The sequence below is a fragment of the Pseudorca crassidens genome, chromosome 13, assembly GCF_039906515.1.
Source record: "Pseudorca crassidens isolate mPseCra1 chromosome 13, mPseCra1.hap1, whole genome shotgun sequence".
Lineage (NCBI taxonomy): Eukaryota > Metazoa > Chordata > Mammalia > Artiodactyla > Delphinidae > Pseudorca > Pseudorca crassidens.
In genome coordinates, this window is record NC_090308.1 from 32,346,168 (window position 1) to 32,373,729 (window position 27,562).

The 27,562-nt window shown below is 38.3% G+C and overlaps 1 protein-coding gene across 7 annotated transcripts in view; it reads left to right on the top strand.

The window, feature by feature from the left end:
* Positions 1-27,562, top strand: part of ARHGAP18 (Rho GTPase activating protein 18) — a 199,742-nt gene that overhangs the window by 64,981 nt on the left and 107,199 nt on the right. For all 7 annotated transcript variants that reach the window (XM_067702130.1, XM_067702134.1, XM_067702133.1 and 4 more), the window contains exons 2-5: positions 8,419-8,615; positions 12,043-12,281; positions 15,969-16,032; positions 20,313-20,491. In XM_067702130.1, coding sequence (XP_067558231.1) covers positions 8,419-8,615; positions 12,043-12,281; positions 15,969-16,032; positions 20,313-20,491 — 679 coding nt within the window. The remainder of the gene's footprint in view (positions 1-8,418; positions 8,616-12,042; positions 12,282-15,968; positions 16,033-20,312; positions 20,492-27,562) is intronic.

The following is a 27,562-nucleotide window of genomic DNA, read 5'->3' on the forward strand; positions in this document are numbered from 1 at the left end:
TGGCAAATGGATGGCTAAACCCAGGGATACCCAGATGAAAAAACAAACAAAAACCCCCAAACAAACAAACAAACAAAAAACTCTGCAGATGCTTGCAGCAAGGAACATACAGTGGAGTGGTAGAGATACAAGCATGAGTATCACAGTGCAGGATGTGGTCAGGATCGTGGGGAGACTGAAGGAGCGTGGATATGTCTGTCTTTATTCCAACCCCCATGGAGAAAGACACCAAGATATGAAATTGAGTAATGACAGCTGGAAAACAGATCCAGCTGGAGAGCCTATGCTCCGAATGCAAAGTGGCTGCTGGTGTTGAATCTCCAGATGGCTTGAAACTAACCAGAACAAGGAAAGGAGAGCGTTCTGGAGAAGAGCTGTGTCAGGTACATCCAAGTGTCAGGTAGATACAAGTCCTGGCGATGGAGAATTGAGTGGAGTGCATATGCAAACTCAGTTCGATATGCTTTGAACCAGTCTTCCAAGGTCTTGATATTTCATGTCAAGTCCCACTGCTGATCTCTTTACCCTCGTCTTGGAAAATGACTTAGACATTCAGATCCCTGGCTACCATTTGGCTACCTGTTGTTGAGTCTTGATGCCAGTGGAGGAGGAAAAACTGCCTCCTGAGAGAGATTGGGGGAGCTCAAAACAAAGAGGATCTCACTTCTACCCAGAACCAAAGCTCGAAAATAAGAAAGACCGATGTCTGGTGGCCGGTGTTAGCCCATAACTTCCCCTTTACATACCCCACGTCTATACTTAAAAGGGAAGGGAGTTTTTCCAATTTGCTTTGGCTGCCTCATGACTCTCCCACATGCCCTTCTGTCTTGTGCCTTTTCTCCTTTCTTTCTACTAGACTTGGTGGTAGTCATTGCTGCCTATACCCCTATTCTTTTTTTTTTTTTAACATCTTTATTGGAGTATAATTGCTTTACAATGGTGTGTTAGTTCCTGCTTTATAACAAAGTGAGTCAGTTACACATATACATATGTTCCCATATCGCTTCCCTCTTGCATCTCCCTCCCTCCCACCCTCCCTATCCCACCCCTCTAGGTGGTCACAAACCACCTAGCTGATCTCCCTGTGCTATGCGGCTGCTTCCCGCTAGCTATCTACCTTACGTTTGGTAGTGTATATATGTCCATGCCTCTCTCTCGCTTTGTCACAGCTTACCCTTCCCCCTACCTATATCCTCAAGTCCATTCTCTAGTAGGTCTGTGTCTTTATTCCTGTTTTACCCCTAGGCTCTTCATGACATTTTTTTTTCTTAAATTCCATATATATGTGTTAGCATACGGTATTTGTTTTTCTCTTTCTGACTTCACTCTGTATGACAGACTCTAGGTCCATCCACCTCACTACAAATAACTCAATTTCGTTTCTTTTTATGGCTGAGTAATATTTCTCCATTGTATATATGTGCCACATCTTCTTAATCCATTCATCTGTCGATGGACACTTAGGTTGCTTTCATGTCCTGGCTATTGTAAATAGAGCTGCAATGAACATTTTGGTACATGGCTCTTTTTGAATTATGGTTTTCTCAGGGTATATGCCCAGTAGTGGGATTCCTGGGTCATATGGTAGTTCTATTTGTAGTTTTTTAAGGAACCTCCATACTGTTCTCCATAGTGGCTGTATGAATTTACATTCCCACCAACAGTGCGAGAGTGTTCCCTCCCCTATTCTTTTAGTGATGTTCACATATGAATTGGTTCTACCATAGTTTTCTGTAGAAGTGAGAAAGCCAAGTTTTCATAGCTCTCTCTCAGCAGCGTCACTAATGGGCTTCTCTTCTCAGCTTTACTTAGGCAAAGTTAAGTAAATAGAGCATCATCAGTTCATTTGCTCATTGTTTTGCTGTGTGTCAAAATTGGGCGGACGCTCTGTGAAGACTACAGCAATGTGCTAGACGTATGTTAAGTGACGTTTATTTTTAAAGAAAAAGAAAGCTGAAAGAAATAATGGGTAAGTTTTATCCTTCCCCCACATGAAAGGGGTAAAATATGCAAAGGGTAAAAGTAAGTTTACTTGAAACGTGAAAACTAACTAATATATTTTAAAAATAATAGCAATTGGGTCAGGTCGAAGATGTGAGGAATCCTTTCCCTGGGCTCCGGAGGCTGCCTGGGAGTGGGGAGAGTGTGGGATTGCTTTCCAATCAACTTCTTACTGCCTTAAGGCACTGTCAGTGTTCTTTCTTTCTGGTGTCAGAGCCACTTCTAATAATTACTGCTTTCAGCTAAACAATAGTAGGCATTCACTTCCCAGGGAAAAATGACTTGGGTCATTCATAGGCCACAGCTCTTCATAGTCATTCAAATTAAGTGTAGGCTTATGGACAGGCCATTACGAGTATTAATAGCTTCACCATCTCACGATGGCAGTGGTTACTTCTTTAATATCACTGACAAAAGAGAAAGATCTACACATCAGAAACACTTTTTTTTACCCCCAGCCTAGAGATAATGTAGCTGGAGAGACAGAGTGAATTTTTAAAACATTAAAAAAATTTTAAACATCTTCAAAACAAAGCTTTTTAAAAAATGGGTATATTTGAAGTTGTGCCCCAGCGTGGCACAAACCACTCTTTATAAAATGCATTGGAAAAGAATTCTCATGCATTTTAAAGAGGTATGATTTGACTGTTAAATGTATTTTTCTCTAGATAAGTGTAGTGGTCATTTTAAAATGTTAATTATAGACTGTGTGAACAAGATCACTCTTGGTTTTGCTGTGTGCAATATAAACTCACAAAGACTGGAGCATCAGACGTGAAAAAAGTAAATTCTGCCCTTTCTAGTCTATTTGGTATAATAGACCGAAAAAGAAATGAGGACACTAATCTTGGTTCAACCATCACTTTGCTGAGATTTTGAAGAAGACTTAACCCTGGCGCCTCATTACCTCATCTAGAAAATGATGGGATACGTTTAAATCTCTAAGGTCTAATACCATTCTAAAATTTACACTTCAATAAATATGGCTTTATCTAAAATATACTTGGTCATTATGGTTTGATAAGTAATGATCTCAATAAGAACTTTTTTTTGGCACATTAAAAACAGAACAAAAAAACAAAACAAAAATAACCTTATTCTCTTATATCTCTCAACCCAGTCACTTCTTTTCCCGTGTTGGAAGTAACAGTAGAATAAGGAGCATGAGAGTGTACGTGTAAGGATCTTGTAAGGAAAGAAAACAAATAAACAAAACCAAGTCCTAGCATCAAAGGACTTCACGAAAGCAGACTTGGGGCCACAGAAATGCCCGGGAAGGAGCAGGACCAGGAGACAGACTGAATATAAGTGTAGCAATATGATTCTTGATGGGGCAGGGTACAAAAAGTAGAGATTGCATCAGATTGTTAAATATGAGTTCAAAGAAATGTCCTAGTTCCAAATAAATGCCTTGAGATAATTGTAGGAAGAGGTACAGATCGATGACAAAGGAGCATTAAAGAAAATACATATTTTCAAATACACCGGGCAAAAGGGGAAGCTTAGACAGGATTTCTGCCCATTGTACATGGCGGATGAAAGCAAATGATGGGGGACTTCCCTGGTGGTGCAGTGCTTAAGAATCTGCCTGCCAACGCAGGAGACACAGGTTCGAGCCCTGGTCTGGGAAGATCCCACATGCTGCAGAGCAACTAAACCCGTGCGCCACAACTATTGAGCCCACATGCCACAACTACTGAAGCCTGGGCACCTAGAGCCCGTGCTCTGCAACAAGAGAAGCCACTGCAGTGGGAAGCCCGCGCACCGCAAGGAAGAGTAGCCCCCTCTCGCCGCAACTAGGGAAAGCCCGCACGCAGCAACGAAGACCCAACACAGCCAAAAATAAATAAATAAAATAAATAAATTTATAAAAAAAAAAAGCAAATGATGGAAGACATTGGCAAGGTAGGGGTTTTTAAATAATGCTTTTATTCTTTGTCATTGTAGTATGAATTAAATATGGGTATATCATTGGAATGAGTCCCAGTCTTGATGAAAGGCTGTAAAACTAAACTAAAATAAACAAAGAAGTAGGTCAAAGGTCATTAGGAAAGCATGTCTGTTTCTTTCAGTAAGGCTTTCTGGAGTGTTGCCCACAGAATTGAAAAGTGCTTTTTCAGATCCATTTGGTGTTTTTGAGAAATCCTGGAGCAGTGTTTTCAAAGTGTGGTTGTGGAACACCTGAGGCTCTTGAGACCCTTTCAGGGGTCTGGGAGATCAGAACTATTTTCATAATAACACTGAGATGTTACTGGCCTTTTTCATTCTCATTCTCTCCTGAGAATACAGTAGAGTTTCCCAGAAACTACATGACTTACAATATCTCAGAAGAGTAAATGCAGAGGCAGATGTGAGAATCCAGATGTTTTCTATTAAGCCAGACATTAAAGACAGTTTCAAAAATGTAAAACAGTGCTACTTATCTCACTATTTTTTTGTCTTGGTTTGGAAAACATAGGGCTTCCCCCCTGCCCCAAATGTTATTTAAGATATTTATTCTTCTTATTCTTAAATTAATGAGTGTTTACATTTTTTTTGGTTTTAATATCTGATAGTGTCCATATCAGTGGATATATCTATCTCAAAAACACTCTGGAAGCAAGCCGTTGAAAATTTTTAAGTGTGTAGAGGAGGTCTGAGACCAAAGGTTTAAGAATGACTGTCCCTAGAGGATAAGTAATTTCTCTGAACCTTAGAAGAGGGCAAAGGTGACCTTATTAAACTATGGGAGTGGCAGTTATCTGTAGTTAGCAGTTACACAAATGTTAGCAATGATGCTAACTTGAGTGCGGCCTTCTTGGTTACCTCTGAGACACTTTAATAGGAATTCTTATTTGATAACTCACAACAGACAAAGCAGTGAAGGCTGTTGGCATTCTTTCCATTTTATAGATAGGAAAATGTTAGAATCAGAGAAGTGATTTTCCAAGGATCATGAAAAAAAGTTGAGCTGGAACCATTTGGTACTTATGAATCCTAGTCCTATGTGTTTTCCTGTTGTTTCACTGACTGCATTGGTGCTAGGACAAATCAAGAAATTTTCTTCTAGTGGACCACAGCATGGTGCATGGCAAACTCTTAACTCCTTGTGGAGGACAGCTTGTGTCAGATCACTTTAAGATCCTCTGCGACAAAAAAAAATAACAGGTATCACTAACACCCTGATGATATCAGTACATTTGAAATTCACTGGCCAGGTGGAAAAAATACTACAGAAAAATGGGATAAAATATACCTGGGGAAAATATAAGGAAACAAAACTCCAGTTTTTATCAACACAGCACGAGGACATGTCAGCAAGATAACACACCATGAAGGCCCATGGGGAGTCTGTAAAGTTGAGTATTTGCTGGTGATGCTATAGTGCCCATGGGAAAAAAGCCCGAGTGATAATACTGTGACGTATTAGAGCAAGACTTGTACAGTGGACTAGGAAGCATCTTCTCTTAGAGGACAGTGTCTAGTTCTGTAGTTATAGTTGTAAAAGGTGAGAAATGGGGGAGTTTTGGAAGAGTGGTCATGGATGTTTAGCACATGGGATGCTGGATGGGGAGTGAGGAAAAGCGAACAGAGAACCATCATTTGCTGGTAAGTCAGGCGGAGGTAATTAGTAGTTGCCTGTGGGGCAAAGCGTGTGTTTCTCTGATTTGAGCACCATGTGTTGCCTGGGATCTTTTGGAAATACAGAATATTTCTGCTGCATACTTCATTATGTCTAGCAGATGTTGCTTTTATGTTTTTGAGCCCAATTTGCAGAATGAACATGGTGTCGTAAAACAATACTCCTAAAAACAGAAGAGAGGAAACTAGTTAACTGGTCTCTTACCAGGACAGTTTTAAGAAGGGCCAGACTTTTAGCCGTGGCCTGTCTGGAGTACAAAAGTGAGACTATTCTAAGAAGAAAAGCAGTGTCATGACATGTTTATTGATGTAAACTGTGAATAAAGAAGGTTCAGTCACATTTTTAGAGAAAATACAAACTATTCGGCAGCTGACTAAGGAGGGGACTGTCACTGGACGGTTGCCTCCTACCTACACTCCATCCCCTAATATTTAAAAAAATTGTTTTCTTGCAGCATTTGCCAGTGATCCAAAAAAAGGAAAAAAAAAATCCTCCTTTTCATGACTCAGTATCTTCAGGTTGTTACAACAAACCTGTTCAGCTTTTGAATCTTATTAAAGTCAAAATATTGAGTTGATTCATCAGCACTAAGCGATTAGATTGTCGCTTTATGCGTGTTTTGAAAGCAGGGCTTGCTATAGAAGGTATATTTACATAACAACAATGTTGCTCAATGCCCTTGCATTTTTCTGCACATGCTCTTATCTTAATGGAAAGTTACTGGAAAATTCTGGCCAGAATAAACACATTCCTTCAGGAGTGAAAGGCTTAATGTACTTTTTGTTCAACAGCACCACTTTCCTGTGAGCAGATAAACCAAATTATTTGGCATTAGTCATTATACTTCACACATTCCTCAGTTCTCATCATGATCTCCCGTGGGGCTAAGGGTTGTCGAAAATAGCAATAAAGTAGACAATCTTACATTATAATGAGAGGTAAAACAAAAGCAAGGAAGGGCGTCTATATATTTGACATGAAATAAACCAAAAATGAATCCGGCAAACACTGTAAATTAGCTTTAGCTATCCTGATAAAGCAGGATTAAGGAGTATGAACCAGAGATCAGTTGAGCTGGTGATCACAGAAATGAAAAATATAATTTACTTTTCATTTTTAAGAGAAAAGAGAGCTTTCTCGTTCACACTGTAACTTAAGAATCAGGAGTGTAAACCCTAAACTCGGGTGGTATCATGGCCACAGGGTGGGATACAAGGATGTAAACAGGAGTTGGGGCAGGGAGGGAGGAAGTGTCCTTTGAATTAAGGGATGGGGGCGGCAAACAATGGACAATGGAGGCTAGAGGAAAGAGATTCACACAAACATGTCTAGACTTCCTGCTGTTGGCCCTCATTCTAACGCCCACCCATCACCAGGCCAGGATTGCTGCTGGGGTGAGATTATAGGGATTGTTCCATCATTCATGCCACCAGCATTAATAAAGTATGTAATCAAGGCAGAGAGAACCATCTTTAAAGGGATAAAACTGGCTGATTAGCGCATTACAGTTAAGTAGTCAGTTATATTGCATTTATTTGCAACAATAGGAAATTAAGTTCTTTGACTTTTACTAAGTCAGTTAGAATTAAACTGCTGGGTAGATTCGACCAGAGTTTAGTGACCTTCTTCCTTATGCTGTATTAAATCCTACTATTTTAAATAACTATGGGAAAGGCCAGTTTAAATGTGAAAATGTTCACACACTATTAAAGAATTTTGTTTTGTTGCATTTCTTTTTATTTTCTCTATGTGCAGTAAGTAAAACCAGTCTAGCAGAGTATTACTTCCTAATGTCTTCTTGGGAGATAAAAAAGCAATTTGATATTAGAGTAACAAAACACTCATTCACCAGTTATTGTCTCCACTCAAATTGTATTTCTGAAAAATTATTGAATATAAAGGGGAAAAACCATAGCTGAAAAATTTCCTTCTTCAAGTAATAAGGCTTTTCCCTATCTCAATATAAACAATAATGAAGCAATTTAATATTTCTATTCTATATGGGGTTTTTTTTTATTATTAGGCACTTTAATTCAATGTTAGTAGTAGGTAGGATATGACTTACAAAGAAAAAAATACAGTTGAAGTCATTAAAAAGTTTATTCACTTATCCTTTTCTTCATAGATTATATTTAACCAAATGTTTACAAGGTAATTCCTAACTACTTATTCAGAATTGCCAATAAATACATTTTTTACCATGTTTTAAAATATATGTAAGTAATGGGTACATTTATAAGTGTAAATATTAAAAGTTGCTTTCTAAAATAGAGTGTAACAGCAAACTTAATATACCATCCTTCTATTGATGTTTTGGTTCCAAAAAACAAACTTAAAATTCAAATGGTGCCTCATTCATTGATTGTGGATATTTGCTATGTAAGGGGTGATTGAGTTTGATTTTTAGGTATCAATGATAAATATGAAATACTGTGTAAAATTCAATCCCAATTTAATTAACCTCTAATCAAGATTTAACCTGTTGCTTTCTAAGAACAAATTTTCAGGTTTAAAGAAGCCTTAAAATAATTTAAGTGAAATGGAAATGGAAGAATATTTATCCCATTGCTGTTTGTTCTTTGCCATGCTTTTCCATAGAGGATAAAACTGTTCATTCTACAAGCGTATTATAATCAGTAGCCTCTCAAGATAAACAGTTTCAAAATACACATTTCTTTGGTTTTGTTTAGGAGAACTTGAGTTTCCAAATTCTCCAGCTCAGTACTGTGATATTTTAGAAATTGTACTACTTCCTCATGTACTAAGATGAACCGTGTTTTCTTTTGAATTTGTAGTCGCAGATATGGCCAGTATACCATGAACCAGGAAATCACCAAAGTTATAGAAAGACCTCCATTTGATCGATCAAGTTCCCAGGATTCTTTGGATGAACTATCTATGGAAGATTATTGGACCGAGCTAGAAAATATCAAGAAATCCAGTGAGAACAGACAAGAAGATCAAGAGGTGGTGGTTGTCAAAGAGCCTGATGGTAATAATGAAATTAACAAAACTTTTTTCTCTTTTTTTCTTTTTCTCTCTCTCTCTTTTTTAATATGTATAGATGGGAAATGAATACATGGAAAGGAAGAGGAGGAAAAAAAATATTAAAGCTAGGAAAACCAGAAAAAGATAAATGGTAGCTGCCTTTCAACTTGAAAATGACTTAATTGTGGCAGATTTATAGATGCAGCTGACACATATAAGTGGCATAAGTAAATTCGCTTAGTTTTGGATGTGGCTAGAATCTTGTTGGCTAAGCTTGCTGTATCATAGACTCTTAGAGTTAGACTAGAATTTTGAAATCATCTAAGCTTTATTTAAATTCCTTCTTTGATATCCTAGCCACATGGCCATTTGGCCTCTAGTGAGTATAGATGCTGATGATATGAGTATAGATGCTGCTTTTCCGTCAGCTTGAGCTGTTTCGGTGTTCTTCATTTTATTGATTTACAATCTGCTCTACACTACCTTTTACTCACTTATTGTAGATCTGCCTTCTGGAAGATCAGAACAAGTCTGTTTTATTTTTTGCATGATAGCCTTTCAAATGGTTGAGGATAGTTGTCTTGTTACTAGCCAAGCAACTTTTTCTAGAAGGAAAGATTCACATAAATCCATCGTTGTTGGTGATTTGCAGACCTGTCCCAGTACTGGTCATCTTATCTTTCAAAGTATCATCCTCCAGATTGGCAGCAGTGCCACAGTTTAGCCAGCTAAGCTCAGGGTACAGATTCGGACAGTGGAAGATGGTATTAGCATTCTTAGCCTCCACATTTACTTCTTGTATTTGGTTCATAATTTCACTCAAGTCTCTTTCTAGCCGCATTTCCCACAGTCTCCACTACTGTATTTCATATTCTGGAAGAAGCATGTAAAACTTCACTTTTTTTTTTCCCCTTAAATTTCATGTTTTCTTTTTTTTTTTTTTTTTTTTTTTTTGCTAATCTATTAAATTAGACACTAGGTTTCTGATGCCCAACTCTGGCATCCATTATATTAGCATTCTTTCTATGCCTTGTGCCAGCTATAAGTTTGTAAGTCAGTCTTTGGTGTATAAATTGATACAAATGCCAAGAAAGTAAGAGCCACAGTTAGTACCTTGGGACCCCACTGCTAGTAGTGACCTGTTTTTCAACAGAAGACTTTTTTATATATATATAAATTTATTTATTTTTGACTGTGTTGGGTCTTTGTTGCTGTGTGTGGGCTTTCTCTGGTTGCGGGAGTGGGGACTGTTCTTCGTTGCGGTGCGTGGGCTTCTCACTGCGGTGGCTTCTCTTGTTGCGGAGCACGGGCTCTAGGTGCGCGGGCTTCAGTAGTTGTGGCTCGCGGGCTCTAGAGCGCAGGCTCAGTAGTTGTGGCGCACGGTCTTTGTTACTCCGCGGCATGTGGGATCTTCCCAGACCAGGGCTCGAACCCCGGTCCCCTGCATTGGCAGGCAGATTCTTAACCACTATGCCACCAGGGACGCTCTCAACAGAAGACTTCTTAATAATGCTAAATGACTTAGCATCAAGTTGTTTAATACTGAAATCTATCAATACATAAATAGGCTTTTCTCCTTTGCTATACCATTTGTTGAAAAAAAGCAACCGATAATACTTGAAAAAGAAAAGTTAGAGATTTTCCTTAATTTAACACTGATTTGTAAAAGAAAATTATAACCAACTCATTCTTTTATTTGGGTTTTCTTTCATTTTACTCTCATTCTTTCTCACTTTACCAATCCAGTTGAGCTTTTTGTGGTAATAGTGTCTCCCAACATTTCTGTCTCAATGTTTCAAGATGGCAGCAGCATACCAGCGGCCTGCTGAGTAAGGAGAAAACATTCTGCAGAAAGCAGCACTCGAGCCTGTTGCATAGCCATGTGTCCTTAGCTATTTCATAATTCTCCAAGGCTAAAATGGATTCATAGTGTTGTGATTATCAAGAAGAATTGGGACTGTTTCTATACACCCATGCCTTCTTTTTGACTTGAAATTGTTTGAATTTTACCTCTACTTTTTAATGGAACAAGTGACTCTATACTGTAATCTTGTTTACTTCCCTTATCATGGCAATATCAGCTTTTTTCTGGCCATTTGGTTTGATACACGTATACCGAGTTCTGCCTTAACAGCATTAATAGTCACGGCTGACTTTTTATGTCAGTAAACAGTTTTTGTTGTCTGGCAAGCAGAATGCCTGGCACTGCCTTATGTTTCTTGAAGCCAAGGTTATTAATACTTTATTTCTGCCCTCATGGAGTTTAGATAGTAGAGAGGGATAGATGGGCACACCAGTCAGGGCTCCATCATGTGATATGGACTATAATAGAGCTCTGCAAAGTTCTTCCCATGTGACATTCTCACATGTGGTTATGAGGCACCCAGGGCAGCTGTGGTTTAGTTTACAGATGAGAAAACAGAGTCAGCTTGAGGCTAAGTGACCCGGCCAAAGTGACATGGCCATCAAGGTGCAGAAATGGGGTAAGGACACAGATCTTTTGTGTCTCAAGTCCTTGATCTTTCAATTTCCTCTATAAACATGGAGCTTGGAGTGAATCTATTCTAGTTATCATTCAGTTTTTCTGTTAATCATCAACAGATCTTCCTTTTTTTTTTGGCCGCGCCGCCTGGCATATGGGATCTTAGTTCCCTGATCAGGGATTGAACCCGTGCTCCTGCAGTGGGAGCACAGAGTCTTAACCACTGGACTGCTAGGGAAGACCCGAATCGTCAATAGATCGTATACAACATTTGCTTTACTGTTTACTTCGTTTCAGTGTTTTGAATGGATTCAGTTGTTTAATTGGTTTCCTATAATAAGCTATTTTGGTCTTTTTGCTGAAAATAGTGTGCTTTAAAAAAAATTTGTGAAAAACATGACTTTGATGGGCTGACCTGGGGGGTTAAAAAAATTAATTTGAAATTGATTAGTTCCTGATGTCCAGATGCTCTTTACTTCTTTTCCACACTCCCTGTCAGCTACAGCGAGCAGAGAAAACAAGCCTTTCCATCAGTTAGGGTTGGACTCGGGTAGTGCTGAATGTAAGCCAAGAAACAGGGCTTTAATGGCCATCCCCAGCATCGACTTCCTTCTGTAACTCGATGGAAGTAAGTTATCTTTTCATGGCTTGCTCATCTCTGGAAAGGGAACAGTATTATCTTCCCCTGGTTAATCTGCAGGGAAGTTATAGAGGTTAATCACATGCGAAGTCATTTAAAACTTTTAATTGAGTGTATATGAAATGGATCTAAAATTTGATATCTTTATGCCTGGAGTTTATGGCAGTTGTCCAAGTTTCAGATGATGATTCTTAGCACTGCGGTTTGGTTGTGATATAAGAGTTTCAGTAAGGGTTTTTAAACAGCTTAAAAAAATGTAAACGTTCTCATATTTTGTGATTTAAATACCATTCTTCTCTATTGTCTTAGAGGGAGAACTGGAAGAAGAGTGGCTTAAGGAGGCCGGTTTGTCCAATCTCTTTGGAGAGGCTGCTGGAGATAACCAAGAAAGCATGGTGTTTTTATCAACACTGACCCGGACGCAGGCGGCAGCTGTTCAGAAACGAGTAGAGACTGTCTCCCAGACCTTGAGGAAAAAAAACAAACAGTACCAGGTTCCTGACGTCAGAGACATATTTGCTCAACAGAGAGGGTCAAAAGAAAGGGAGGTAGGTTTTCTTTTTTGATAAAGCAAAGGAATAATTGCTTAGAATCAATTGAACCCATCCAGTTTAATTCAGATCATTAAAAACTTAATAGGCATGTATATGCAAGGCGCTAAAGCTCCGTGCTCTCCATGATCAGGAGGGACTTGACCCCTGTCCTTCTAGAAGTTATACTGATGGGGCAGAAAATGAAACAAGTTACATTTCTCTGTGACAGTCCCTGTGTTAGGTGTCCTTGGAGCGTTAGGAATGGCCCCAACCTCCTAGGCAATGTGACGGCTAATTGTTACTTACAGAAAAGTCAGAGGTAGAGGATTCTTCCTTCTACGTTAACTCTTTTAGGAAAATTTGCTTTTTTTCTAGACTCATGTGGGGATGAATGGAAGTGGAACGTGAAGGAGCTAGTTGTAGCTGAATTATAAAACAGGAACCCTGAACATGAAATAACTTCCCCTTTGCATCTAGCACATAGCACGGTGCCTAGCACATAGAAGATTTGAGTAGATATTTGCTAAGATGATGAATTTATTAGTGGAAGCTGTTGGAGTCTGGTAGAGACTCTGGGGCTGATGGCTGTCAGGGGAGGCCTGGTACAAGTAGGAGATCTGTATGGCGTAGAACAGTGTGGCTCAGTACAGCCAGTTGGTAGGCTGCTAGTGGCTTGTCCAGGAGGACCTCAAGAGCTTGCACAAAATGTAAATTAATATCATCTGCTCCTTCAACAAGAAAGTCTTGCTACAAAGAGGAAAAAAAGGTCAGCTGAACTTAATGATGTTCTTAGGGTCAAAGTTGATCTATACTCTGGACTGTTCTCTGATGAAGTTGGAATAGCTCTGGTCTAGAAGACCCAGTTGGATGATTGGAGTGAGAACGAACAGAATGGATGTTGAACGATGATTGCAGTGATCATAATAGCAGTTATGTTTGCTGCTGCCACTACTGAACACCTACTGTGCCGACTACTTTCCATGCGGTATCCCATTTCATCCTTAGAGCTGTCCTGTGAGTGAGGTATCATCGTTTCCGTTCTACAGGCTCATAGACTTTAAGGCACTTGCTCAGTGGTCCTGTAGATAGTAAACCCAGATTTGTCAGACTCTAAATAAGTGCTTTTAACCACTGTGCATCCTGCTACGTTTGGCTTTACATATAAGATTCTGATATTAGTAGTCTCAGTAAATACATGAGATGTATTTACACTATAAATAAAGGGTAACAAAAATCTTTAAAGGATGAGGGACTAAATGGACTTATATTTAAGGTATCTTTCTGTCATATAGAGGTTTTTTGCTTTTTGTAGACATTTCATTCTTCCAAGAAATCCTTTATAGCTGCAGGTTCCTGCTCTATTTGCATGGTCAATTGTAGATCAAATCCAGTCCATTTTATAGGAGTTTTGGGGTGACTGGATTGCTCTAGGTAGGTCTCTGGCTGCTGTGAGGCAGTTACGTGCTTGCATACCACCCAGTCGTTATTTGGGACATCCACTGGGGTTGAAGGACTGGACTTGGTTTCTAGCTGTAGGAAAATGAATAGTAAGGAAATATAGTATTATGACATTTCCTTCCCAATTAAAGAGCTCTCCCTGAGGGAGTTAAGAGGAAACAAAAGGGGGGGGGGCGCAGAGAGCTGAGCCTAAGCAAACCATGTACTGTGGGATTCCTGCCAGTCTCTAAGAGGATGTTGCTACTCAATGCTTCAAGCAACATTTTCCAGCAAATTCTTGGTAATGTCTAAACCACATGGTTTGAGTTCAAGGTAACTGGTGAGTTGTATCATCTGATGGAGTCAATAAGAGAGAAATAGCACAAGTAAATTAAAATAATGTTAACTTGCTTACACTTTATGCCTTTAATCGAAACACTGCCACCCATTAGAAGTATGTCCCCCATCCCTCAAGCAGACATGGGCCAGCTATCTTTACTTGCAGTTCTTCTATTCTCAGATAAGTACAGTGGGCCCTCCATATCCCTGGGTTCTGCACCTGTGGATACGGAGGGCCGACTATACTGTGCCATTTTTTATAAGGGACTTGAGCATCCTCCAATGTTGATCCGCAAGGGCAGGGGTGGGGGGTGTCCTGGAACCAGTCTCTCACAGATACTGAGAGATGACTGTCCATATTCAGCTCTTCCGTTTCAAATGCTTCCTCTTGAAGCCCTTGCTGACACTGGGAAATATAATACAGAAATGAATACCATCTGCACTGTTATCTTCAATTGCTTAGGAAAACAATGCCAACCACATGCTCCAAAATACGTGTTCCTGTGTAAGATTAGAATTACTCACTGTGTGCCCTGTGCCGTGGAGTGCTGGCCTCCTGCAGGCTCGTGGGCGGAGGGAGGAGGATGGTATTGCCCTGCCTGAGGGGGACTGAAGTAGTGCCACGACTCTTGTACCACTTCTGTGATTGGTAGTCGCTCTCCACTGACCTGGGTACCTCTAACCTCTAAGTAGAGCACCTCTGCGTACCTGCCCCGGTGCTTTTCTAGACTCTTCTTGGACTGCAGGTGGAGAGGGGAGTTCTCCTCTGCTAACACCTGAGTTGAAGTATGTGGGGAGGGGACTACAAAGGCTATCTTCTTTTGTATAGAGAGGAAAATCCAATGGAATGAGTATTTTAAAGACAGTTCATTCAAATAGACCTCTGTGTATGATTGACCTAGACTCCCCTTCCTGATTCCTGAATTCCTCCTGAAGCCTTACTTGGAAAGGAGGAAGTACAGCCTGGACACACTTACTGGTGAGAGGAGCCAGCCATGTTTTCCTGTGTCCATAAACCCTTGGAGGGCTGCATTCTTCAGGTGTCACTTCCCCAACCCCTCGAAAAAGGAGTTCCTTTGAATATCTAAGCTCTTATCACCTGCTTGGTAATTTAGTTTTAGTTGATCTCACATTTATTACTAGCTTTTTAAAAAAATATGAAGAATTCTATTTTATTACCTACATGTCAACTTATAATTTTATTTTATAACAGCGTTATTGAGAGATAATTCACCAAGTCGCCCACTTAAAGTTTACAATCCAGAGGTTTTTTGTGTAGTCACAGACTCACAACCATCCTCACCATCCATTTTAGCACCTTTTCATCATCTCCAAAAGGAAACCCATACCCGTTAGCAGTCATTCCTCATATTCCTCTCCTTACCCACTAGGCAACCACTAATTTGCTTTCTGTCTCTATGACTTTCCTATTCGGAAGATTTCGTAGAAATGAAATCACACAGTATGTGGTCCTTGTGACTGATTCCTTTCACTTAGTATAATGTTTTCAAGGTTCATCCATGTTGTAGCATGTACCTGTACTTTGTTTCCTTTTATTGCAGAATAATATTTCATTGTGTGGGTGGCTCACATTTTGTTTATCTACTCATCTGTTAATGGATATTGTTAACTTTTTGATATGTTTTCTTTTCCCTTCAATGTATAGCGGCGTTCTTGATGGCAGGGACACTCTTGATGTTGCCCTTATTCCCCACAGGGCTTAGCAGTGTGTCTTACAAGTTGTGGGTGATCACATGTTTATTGGATGATTGCTTGTTGATTATACCTGTAGTCCTTTTTTTCTGTGATTGATATAATTCTGAGTGCATTTCTTGTACTCTGAAGGTTAGTAATAGAGTTATTTCACAGTACCGTTTCCCTGGTTGTGAGGTGGAGATGACTAAATGGCCCATGTTCTATCTTTAGCCTCCAGATGGTGCAGAATCACAATCAGTCAGAACAGACGAAAACAAATACCAAGGAAAAGATGGTAAGTTGGACCCGTTCTCTTGTATTTTCTCATTTATTAGTATAACAAACAGATAAGACCTTTTAAAACATTCATCTTCAATTCTGGTAAGCAAATTCTATTCAGATACTCATATAAAGTACCCAAATAGATGATTACATAAGACTGAGCATATAGTTGGCCTTTGATTTTTTTTAAATACTTGTCTATGTCTATCTGTTCTAACATCTCTGTACATAGTCAGTTTTCCCAAATGCTTACCATGTGCCAGGTACTATGCAGAGATATTTACCTAATTTAATAAACTCAGGAGCTCTATGTAGTAAATATTGTTCTTAACCCATTCTACAAATGAGAGAAGTGAGGTTTACAGATGTAAAGTTACTTTCCCAAGGCCACACAGCTAGTAAGGGGAGCCAGTGAATTTGGAACCTCATTTTCAGATCTGAAGTTCTTAGCTCATAAATGGATTGCTTTTCAGAAAGTTTAGAAAAACTTTTTTTAAGTTAAGATTTTTTTGGGGGGGGGGTCATTGATTACAACTCTCCTTTTCATTCCTTTTTCTGTATCTGTTATTTCAGAAATGGATTAGAAATTCAAGGCATGGATGAAAATAAATAGTAAGACTTTATTAGTACTTACCAAGAAAGAATTTAAAGCTATTTCATGGATTTACAAAAAGGAAAAATTTCTAAATTAAGGTCACAGATTTAATCCTCAGTGTGCTGTTACTTAAAAACTATAGCAGAGGTGGTTGGTGGCTGCCTGAGTCCCGCTTGGGACTTTTCTTTTGTTTATGTCCTTAAGACCTGGCACCTGGAGTGTTCATGGCATTACTTGTGTTGTGTTTGGATTGGAAGTAGTGGAGGAAGAGTATCAGGTAGACTGTGGAGGCCTGGGAAGTGTTCCCAACCTTCCTATAAAAATCAAAGGTTAGTCCAAAATTACTGTGTACGGACATTTTGGAGTCTTGGAGCATCTAGTATCTTTATCCTTCCTTTCATACTTTTCTCAGAACTTCTCTCCTGCACCCCTGCCTTAAAATATATACACACACACGTATGTGCATATATAAGTGTGTGCATGCGTGTGTATAGACACATACGTGTCTATATATTTATGTCTATAAAAGCACTTGATTTTTACTGTTCTGTGGAGATTTCTTTAGTTACATGTTTTATATCAGAATGAAATTACTGGGTGTTTCCCTAAGTCTGTGTGCCAGTAGGCACTGAAGTGGCAAGCAGGCTGGAATAGCCAGTGCAGGCGGGCTAGAGAGCTGGGTCGTTAAGAGAGACAGATGAACCTTTTGTGCCAATATCAATATGCTTTGGGCTTTGGGGAAGAGCGACTGGCAATTGCTAAATGAATACTGAGGAAAACATTGTCCTTTCTTGGTGTTTTCCTCCTTTGCCAGAGATGGTGATGTAGGCTATATAAACAGAAGTTCTGGAAGACAAGTTCATTATAGCAGTCCCTTCCAGCCTAGCTTGCAGCAGCCGAGTGGAATGTGACAAACTTGCTGCCTGATTTACATCTGCTTTTGCTGGAATGCTATGAAGTGGGCATAGAGCCTCCAGTCAGAATAATAAGAGAATGTGTATAATGCCATCCAAGTCACTGAGTATTTACTACTGCACCTGTTCTGGGCAATGCCATGCTCTTTTGCTAGCCAGTGAATTAACCAGTGTTATGCAAACATTGAAAGGTTCTGAATGAAATGCATGGAAAATATTGTCTGGAGTTCAAAAGTGGAGCTCTTTCCATTTGAAATCTGTAAGTGTGAGCTACGTAGTCTATTTTAAATGTTTTCCCTACACTTAGGCTTTTATGCATGTTCAATCAAAGTTACTTACTCTAAATGAAAAAAAAAATTTTAATGTTGCAAGCATTGTTGAATTTCAAATTAATTAATCTACTGCTAAGTATCAATCTTAACTTTTCATCAAATTATACAACTCTGTGTATATGAAAGTCCAATGTTTAATACATACATTTAGAAATACTAATAATGCCGAAATAAATTTTAAAACTTTTGTGTTATGTTTTCTTTTCCGAGTTCCAAAGAGGAGGGGAAATTATTTTTTAAAATAAAGATATGGATTATTTTGGACAATTGAAAAACTTTGAGTTTTGTAAAATATTTGTAACTCAGTGCGATTATCCACTTAAAAACCAAAGGAGAATAGATTAAATAAATTATATTATTTACACTTTTGGGCTTTAAGAGCCAAAAGGTTTATCTCAGCATTCTCTGTTAACGTTTCTCTTTGAGAGTAGATAATTGATTCATAGATACTTTTATTAATCAGTTAACTATTTCTTTTAGCAGTGCTCCTTTATCACCCCTGAAACTGTTTTTCCTGCTATCTGCCTTAACTGGAGTTACCATTTGATCCTTAAGCCTTTTCTATATTGTGTTTTTTATTTTTGCCAATTTTTGGAGGAACTTCATATGTATAAAATGTATTCTAACTTAATTATAATTCTTCTCCTCAGTTTTGAATTCAGCACAGAACATTTGTTTGTGTGTGTGGGGAGGTGGTGTTTATTGTAGCTCTGACATGGGGCTGTTAAGGAGAAAAGGGAGTCGTTTTAACATTCTTGACCATAAACACTCAGCTTTTAGAAAGGTAGCTTCTAATTTAAGAAAATTTTCCTCTTAGAATGGTTTCCTAGGAAACCAACATACATATTCACAGTAAAACATAAAGCAGTGTAAACCAGTGGGAATGTAAAACTCACATTGTGCTTTGACATTTAAGTTAATACTTTAAAAATTAATGGGAGAGAGGTCTAGTTATCCTAATTACAAAAAAGATTGTCACAGGCTGTTGGAAAAGCATAATGTGGCATAGATGGCAGCAGATAAATACAATCAAAGAGCTTTAAATTTTCTCTTATTTTTGGAATTCACATAGGTCCATTTTACTTACTTTCTTAACTGTGAGATGTCACCAGGGCCAGCTATGTAATTTGCAAGGCCCAGTGAAAACTGAAAATGTAGGGCTTCTTGTTCAAATTGCAAGACAGCAACAGTAGAACGTTAAACCCAACCTGGGGTCCCGCTGAGCACTACCTAAGTCCTACAACCACGAAGCCCGCACTGCTTACTGAATGAGAGTGAAAAAGGCTAGATTTAGATTTATCCGTATTTTCTTTTGAGTAAAACAGTTTTTCTGTGTGTTTTTGATTTAAATGACTATAGGTATAGAAAATATATAGAAGATAATACAAATACATTTTCTGAAGGCATCAGACTTTTAATAATATACGTATATATGACATATTTATTCAATTTTAAAATTAACTTTACCCTCCATCACCTTGCTGTGTTAGTATATAAGCATTTGAATGTACTATGTAAGCTTCCTGATGTAATCCAGAGCTGCCCACCATGAATTAAAGGTCTGCAATGAGAAAATAACAGTAATCCTGTCATTGATTCCAGGTTTTTATCTAGTGTGAGTTGTGTTAAAAACCAAAAACTTATCAAATAGCCAAATTTAGAAGTGTTTTCTTCCAAGCTTAAAGCCGACATTTTCAGCAAATAAGTTTTCAGGTGTTAATTTTTTTCCTGGAGGATTAACAACAAACAAACCAAGAAAATAATGTTAAATTTATTATAAACTGTTGATGTAAATACATGGAACTTATTTCATTAGATTTATAGTTGTAAGAGAGCTGTTATAATCTTTGTAATAATCTGGTGCAAAACCTGTTGCTTCTGGTACCAGATACCTCCAGACCTGACTCCCACAGTGCACATTGTTGGTGCTAACTTTTGTTTTGGAATTTTTACTATGATAGATAGGTAACATTCCAGAAAGGACATGCAGGGCATGGAAGAAATCTTTTTCAGGAATCTGTTCCACTGTAAGGAAATTAAATGGTATATCATAGTTTTAAGAGAGAGTAACGCTAACCTCCTTCTCTTTTTTTTTTGCTTTTACTCTCCGAGTATAAAATAAAGCAATGATTAAGTCTACTAAATTTTCGTGAGGTTTTTCATTCAGAGCTTGAGATCACCCGTCAATGTTTTGGAACTGGACTCAGTCTAAGAATTGTGACCTTAGAGAAAGATTCCACAATTCAACTCTGGCTTTCTAGTCACCACCTTCTCTCCTCTACACCCCCATTCACCATTGGTAGAATTCCTTGAATATACTTTTTACTATTAAAATAACCGTTAATTATTGCTTATAGTAAATAGTACTTTTCCCAGAGGTTTATATGGTTGATGTATTAGAAGTTAAAAAAAGAAGTAGCCAAAGCACTTGAATCTTTTGTCTTTTTCCCAGATCAGGCATCTAGCCTAGTTGTTGGCGGAAAGGAGCTGACTCCATTGGTGCCTGAAGAGGCACCTGTCTCTGAAACAGACATCAACCTGGAGGTATCATTTGCAGAGCAAGCTGTCAATCAGAAAGAGAGCTCCAGAGAGAAAATCCAGAGGAGCAAAGGGGACGATGCCTTGTTACCTGTACGTAATACACTATTCAGATGTCATTATCAGAGTATATTTTTCATCAGCTTTTTATTTGGAAAATTTTAGGTCCTTAGAAAAGTTGAAAGAATAGTATAGCATACACTCCCAGCCTTCCTGTAGATCCATTTAACATTGTACAACCTTTACTTTCTTTTTACATCTATCTATCTATGTATGTATAGGTTATACTATAGACATATACTCACTTTTTTTTTTTAGCCTAACAAGAGCATACAAAACAAAACACAGTTATAATGCTTAAGAAATTGAACATTAAAACAATAATTATATTTTAATATATGATCATATTAAAATGTTCCCAATTGTCACAATATTGTCCTTAATATCAATAGCTTCTCCCTTACTCCCACCTGGGATTCAAATGAGGGTCATGTGTTGCATTTAATGTCATATTTTTTTGGTTTCTTAAATCTAGATCAGATCCCTTGATTTTTCTTTAATATTTTGAAGAGTCCAAATCAAATTTCTGATTTTGTCTGTTCTTGGTGACTGAATTCACATTAAACATTTTTGGTCACACTACTGCCTAGATGATGTTTATGCCTCTCATTGCGTCATCAGAAGAGGGGCATGACATCAGATGGTCCCTTTACTGGAAATGGAATTTTGACCACTTGGTTAAGGAGACGTTCACCGGTTCTCCCCATCATAAAGATACCTTTTCCTATGTACAATTAATACTAATTTGCGATCCTTGAGACCGAGGGAATATCCTACCGCCCAGTGGCTTCACCATGCATTTGTAATCCTTGCCTGAAACAATAATTAGACTAGTGTTTGAGAAATGGTGATTTTTCTCATTCTATTATTTCTTCTATATTGATTGGCTGGCAATCTTCCATAATAGTGCTTTTCCTCCCTTTTTTTTTTTTGAATATCACTATTCAAAAACTTCCTTTTTTTATTCAGTGTTTTATAACTCATTATTGTTTTCCTTTGATGCTTAAATTTACCCAGATTTGACAAAAGGGAGCCCTTCAAGCTGGTTCCTATGCCATTTAACATGTCCTCATTCTCTTACTCCTTTGCTTTCTAGTACAAGATGTTCCAGGCTCACCTTGTACTTTTCTCCTCTCAGATTAGAAGTAATCTGTTTCTTCAAGGAGTCCTTGTTTTTTCAGTAGCAGATTGTGTTTAGAAACCAACCTCTGTGTACTGAGTGTTCTCATTGCTACCGAATGTCTTATATTTTTAAAAAATACATTTACTGGTATAGATGAACGGGTTTGCAGGGCAGAAATTGAGACACAGATGTAGAGAACAAATGTATGGACACCATGGGTGAAAGCGGCGGGGGTGGTGGTGGAGGTGGTGTGATGAACTGGGAGATTGGGATTGACATGTATACACTGATGTGTATTAAATGGATGACTAATAAGAAAAAAAATACATTTACTTATTTTGTAGGATTTCACCACACAAAAGTTAAAAAGCATAGTATAATGAACTCCCCAATACTCACCACCTAGCCTCAACATTCATTTTCCCATGACTAGTCCTGTCCTATACATACCCCCAACCAGTTCCCTACTCTCTGTTACTTTGAAACACATCTCTGAATTATATTTTGCCATCTATAAATATTTCAGTATGTGTTTCAAAAAGATAAAGAAGGTTTTTTTAAAAACACATATCCAGGGCTTCCCTGGTGGCGCAGTGGTTAGGAATCCGGCTGCAAATGCAGGGGACACGGGTTCAAGCCCTGGTCTGGGAAGATGCCACATGCCGTGGAGCAGCTAAGCCTGTGCGCCACAACTACTGAGCCTGTGCTCTAGAGCCTGCGAGCCACAACTACTGAGCCCGTGTGCCACAACTATTGAAGCCAGCATGCCTAGAGCCCATGCTCCTCAACAAGAGAAGCCACCGCAATGAGAAGCCCGTGCCCCGCAATGAAGAGTAGCCCCCGCTCGCCGCAACTAGAGAGAGCCCACGCAGCAACAAAGAAAGACCCAACGCAGCCAAAAATAAATAAAATAAATGAAAAAAAAAACCCCAAAATATATATCCATATTACTATTATTGTACCTTAAAAATTGCTAATAATTCTTAATTTCAAATATCTAATCAGTGTTCAAATTTCAAATTGAATCACAAATTTCATGATTTTTTTTTTTTTAGTTTGTTTGAATCAGGATCCAGATAAGGTTCATACATTGCAGTTGGTTGATAATGCCTTTCAAGACTCGTAATCCCTTCCTCCCTCCCTCCTTCTGTCTCTGTGTGTCTCTCTCTTTCTCTGCCTCCTTCCCTCTCTCCCTTATTTCATTACCCTCCCTCTTTTTCCTTATCCTTTCTTCCATTCCTTTCTCCCTTTCTCCCTCTCTCAAAATTTGTTTGTTGAAGAAACATGGTTATTAAGTTTCTTGTTCTGTCCCCATGTTCTTCTGCTTCTTGTAAATTGGTTGACTCTAGATTGATCAGACTCAGGCTCATTTTTTGGTCAAGACTACTTCATATGTGATCATGTATCAAGAGATTAAAAATATCTGGTTGTCTTTTGTGAAATTAGCAGCTGCTGCTGATCAATGCTTGGATCCTTTTGTTTATTGATGGTTACAAAATGATGTTCTAATTTCTTTTTTTCCTTTATTAATTTGAATACTTCTATTAAGAAAAATGTTCTCAAATGGGTTACTTCTTACTTTCATTTACCAGTCTTCAATTTTTTTTTTTTTGTTCCCTAGCATCTTTCATCAGTGACCAATTAGTGTTGTTTCATTTTAATTTTCTTGTAAAAATAGTATCTTAACTCATGGATGTAGACATATATATGACATGACCCTAGAGAAAATTTCTCATATGTTTCTGGTATATTTTCTGCTTCAGACTTAGAATTGTCTATTTCTGCAAGAAACTCTGATTCCATTTAGTAGGAATATACTTTTGTGACTATGTTCAAGACACTAGGAATGTTCCTTTCTCTGAGTTAGTCATTGCTTAAAGCCTTTTCAGAGGACAGAAGTACATCTGTGTCTTCTTTCTTCCATGCTGAGAATAGTGGTTTTCAGGATACAGCAGATAATACAATTAGAGTATCACATAATTATTTATGTGTTTTATCCTCCGTTAATGCACAGCATATCAACAATGTGATTACTAAGAAACAGTTTAAGCTTGTTTTTCTTTTCCTCAGTTGCTTGTATCCTTGGGATACATCCCAGAAGGACTGTAATAATCAAATTACTCTGCTTTAGGTCGTTTAGGATAGTGATTCTCCATATGGTTATGCCACCAACTGCATACCTGGTTGGGTTAATTAGTTTCATTTCATATTCAATGTTTAGTGATTGCTGTTTTGAAACTTAATTTTATTTTGTAAACATGTAAATTATTTAAGTGGTCCAAAAGTCAGAATTAAAAACAAGGTGTATAAGAAGTCTCACTTCTATACTTGCGCCATCACCCTCTTCTCTCCCTGCCCTTCACAGGTAAATTACCTTACAGGTAAATTTCTTTTAATTTTATGGTTTATCCTTCCATTGTTAGATAAATGGTAGCCCACTATACACACTTCATTATTTATTTACTTATATTTGACTTAGCAGTATGTCTTGGAGATCACTCCATAGTAGTAGAGAGAAATATTTCTTATTCCTTTTTATTTATGCATTGTACCCTGCTGTGAGGATGTATCGCAGTTTATTTAACCAGCCACCTGATGGTGGACATCTAGGTTGTTTCCAGGCTTTATCATATATTTTTAAGAATCTATTTCTACGCCTTTTGGGAAAAGTAAAGGAGTATGCATGCATCATGTGGCCTAAAGAGATGATCCAGGCTCCAGACCATCCTTAGCAAAAGTATCTTTTAAAAGTGATGGTCTTCTGGGCTTCCCTGGTGGCGCAGTGGTTGAGAGTCCGCCTGCCGATGCAGGCGATGCGGGTTCGTGCCCCGGTCCGGGAGGATCCCACGTGCCGCAGAGCGACTGGGCCCGTGAGCCACGGCCGCTGAGCCTGCGCGTCCGGAGCCTGTGCTCCGCGGTGGGAGAGGCCACAACAGTGAGAGGCCCGCATACAGCAAAAAAAACAACAAAAAAAAGTGATGGTCTAATATATCTCAACAGATGGAAGGGGGTTTAAGTGAAGGATGGTAGAGTCTAATTAAACAAGATGAAGACTTTGTTGACTTCTAAGTTGTTGATTCGAACAGTGGAATAAACTAGGAATTTTGTTCAGAAACTTAAAGACAAAACTTCCTCTCTCATTTTATTCTCTAACAAACTAATTTTTGCTCACCTGCTTTCTAGATTTTATTCACGTTGTGCCCCAAGCTTAAAATGACCTTCCCATTTCTACCCGTCTGTAGTTCCGTGTTTATCAAGGAAGCCTTATCCCATCCTTTGGGGTCTAGCTCAGTATCTAGCTTTACTGTTAGTGCTTTCCTGTTTGTGAACTTACATTAGATAAAATTTATAAAATCATTCTTTAAACTGTTAAGGTGCCATGCTTTTGATAATTATTGTCAATGTATCCATGTATTTATTTATTTTAATTTTTTTAAATTTAATTTTTATTTATTTATTTTTGGCTGTGTTGGGTCTTCGTTGCTGTGTGCGGACTTTCTCTAGTTGTGGCAAGCAGGGGCTACTCTTCATTGTGGTGTGTAGGCTTCTCATTGTGGTGGCTTCTCTTGTTGCGGAGCACAGGCTCTAGGCGTGCAGGCTTTAGTAGTTGTGGCGCACGGGCTTAGTTGCTCTGCGGCATGTGGGATCTTCCTGGACCAGGCCTTGAACCCATGTCCCTGCATTGGCAGGTGGATTCTTAACCACTGCACCACCAGGGAAGCCCCTCCATGTATTTATTTATGCATATATGCTTCAGTTCATCTATACAACCATTTATTTATTTGTATACCTTCTAGAAGGCATGCGCATACTGTAAGCTTTCTACAGGTCATCAGCATGATTGGTGAAGTAAATATTTATACTCGTCACTCTGAGGTGAGAGTCTAATCAGATAAAACCTCAAATTCCATTTCTACTCCATGCTCTCCTGCTTCTGTAAATAAGCAGTAGGCTTTATGTAATACATTGTTCTCTGTTGACCTCATTTTACATTCACTTCCTTTTTCTTATGGCATTGGGCAATCTTTGTTAATTCCTTATGATCTCTTACAGCAGATTCAAATTTCTCTCTTAAATTTGGAGATCAGGTTTTATAACCTTTAATGTGTGTGAAGATGAAAATTTAGCTGTTACTTATTGTTTTTTGTGTACCCATGATATCTTAGAAAGTATGCTCTGTAATTATTTTGTTCATTTATCGAATGATCTCTATGAGGTGGATATTATGATTCTTTTTCATACAAAAAAACAGGTTAGAGAGATTACATGGCATGCTAAGGCTTGGCTTCAGTGACTAAGCCTTTGAAGCTGGAGTTTTTCTGGAAGATCATGATGACATGTGCCCGCAAGGTATATGTGCATTTAATTTAGGTGTGAGTTTGTGTCCTTGTATTGGTGCTACTGACAACTTCTTCAGGATAGCTTGGGATGTTATACAAATAAGATTCTGGTTTGTTGAGTCCTTCATATACAATAGAAATTTAGTAGCACTCCTTTATCCTATCTTGGGAGACTAAAATCAGTAAGGCTTTATTTAGCAATTTTTAAGATCATAGCTTTGAAATGATAACTATGGTGAAGCCTATATTCTAGATGCATGCCTATATTTTCTTAAGTCTTTAGTGTCTTTTGGATTCTTACTGAATTATGTTTAATTCAAGTAAATTCATGTTTTATGGCAACTTTGGTTGTCTGGTAACAAAGCTCAGTGCATACTGAAGGCTAAAAACTTGCATGGGGGCTCAAGTTGGGGGTTTGTTAGAAAATGGAACATCTCTGGAGGAAGCAGAAGGACAGTGAAAGACATGTTAGTTCGGAACAGGGTGAGGAGACTGAAAACCTAAGGCAGACACACATTTGTACACAATGCAAAAGTAGGTGTGTAGGATCGTGATCCAGAATTGTCATGAGAAGTTTAAATTATGATTATTGCTCTCCATTTAAAAAAATAAATTTAAAAAACTGTGAGTTTGAAGTTTTCTAAAACTTCATTTATCTAGAAAAGTATTCATTCCCTAGGATGACAATGACTGAAACACTGTAATAAAATCCCATTTTTACACATGGAAGAATCTTAGATAAGAAATGAATTTCCTAGCAGATGATAAGAAGTCAGCTGTGGAAATTGACCGAGTAAGCGTAGATTCTCTTGCTTTCTGAATTGAAGCTAGAGTGACTTGATGAGTGAAAAAGTCTAGTCCGTCATTACTGATAAAGTGTCTAATGGGCCCCTCATACCTCAAGGCCTACAGAAGAGGGGTGCAGCCTGGGTGAGCTGCCTGATTAATTTATGGTAATGCATGGGAGCCAAGGACCTTATATGTTTTGAAAAATTTTATTTCATTCCTTTTTTAAAGCACACTTTTCAAAAGGTGAAGAGCTTTTCTTTTGCTGAAATCGCATTGCCTTCTCTTAGCCAACGAACTGAACCATCCAGTCTATTAACTAAACAAAAACGACGTGAAACTTCATAAATATTTAAAGCTGCTGCTATGAATTAAACATTGGGATAAAGAACTAACTCCTTTCATTAAGCACAATGTTAAATCAATCAATAAATAAGGCTCATGACATATTGCTAGGTAAATCCAATGTTTGAACTAATAATATTTCAGGTTTCTTTACACATTTACTTTGGGTAATGCTTTAAATAATTATATTACGTGTATTTGGTTTATTACAACAAAACCAACTGATTTTAATGAAACATTTAGGGCTTTTTTTAAATTAATAAATGGTTGGTAAATGGAATTGGTTCAGCCCTTAAGAAAACAAAACAATTAGCAGAACTCTGGGGCCAGGCGAGAAAAAAATGGGAAGAGTTTTGTGTGATTTTAAAAGTGAAGCCCAGTACAAATCCCAAAAAATTGGGGGAGCACCGAGCCAGTAACCCTGTACCTCACTGAGCTTGATTCTGTGCTTTTCTCCCTGTCTGGTGTGTGTCTTCATTCATTGAATACACTGGGACAGAACACCCGCAG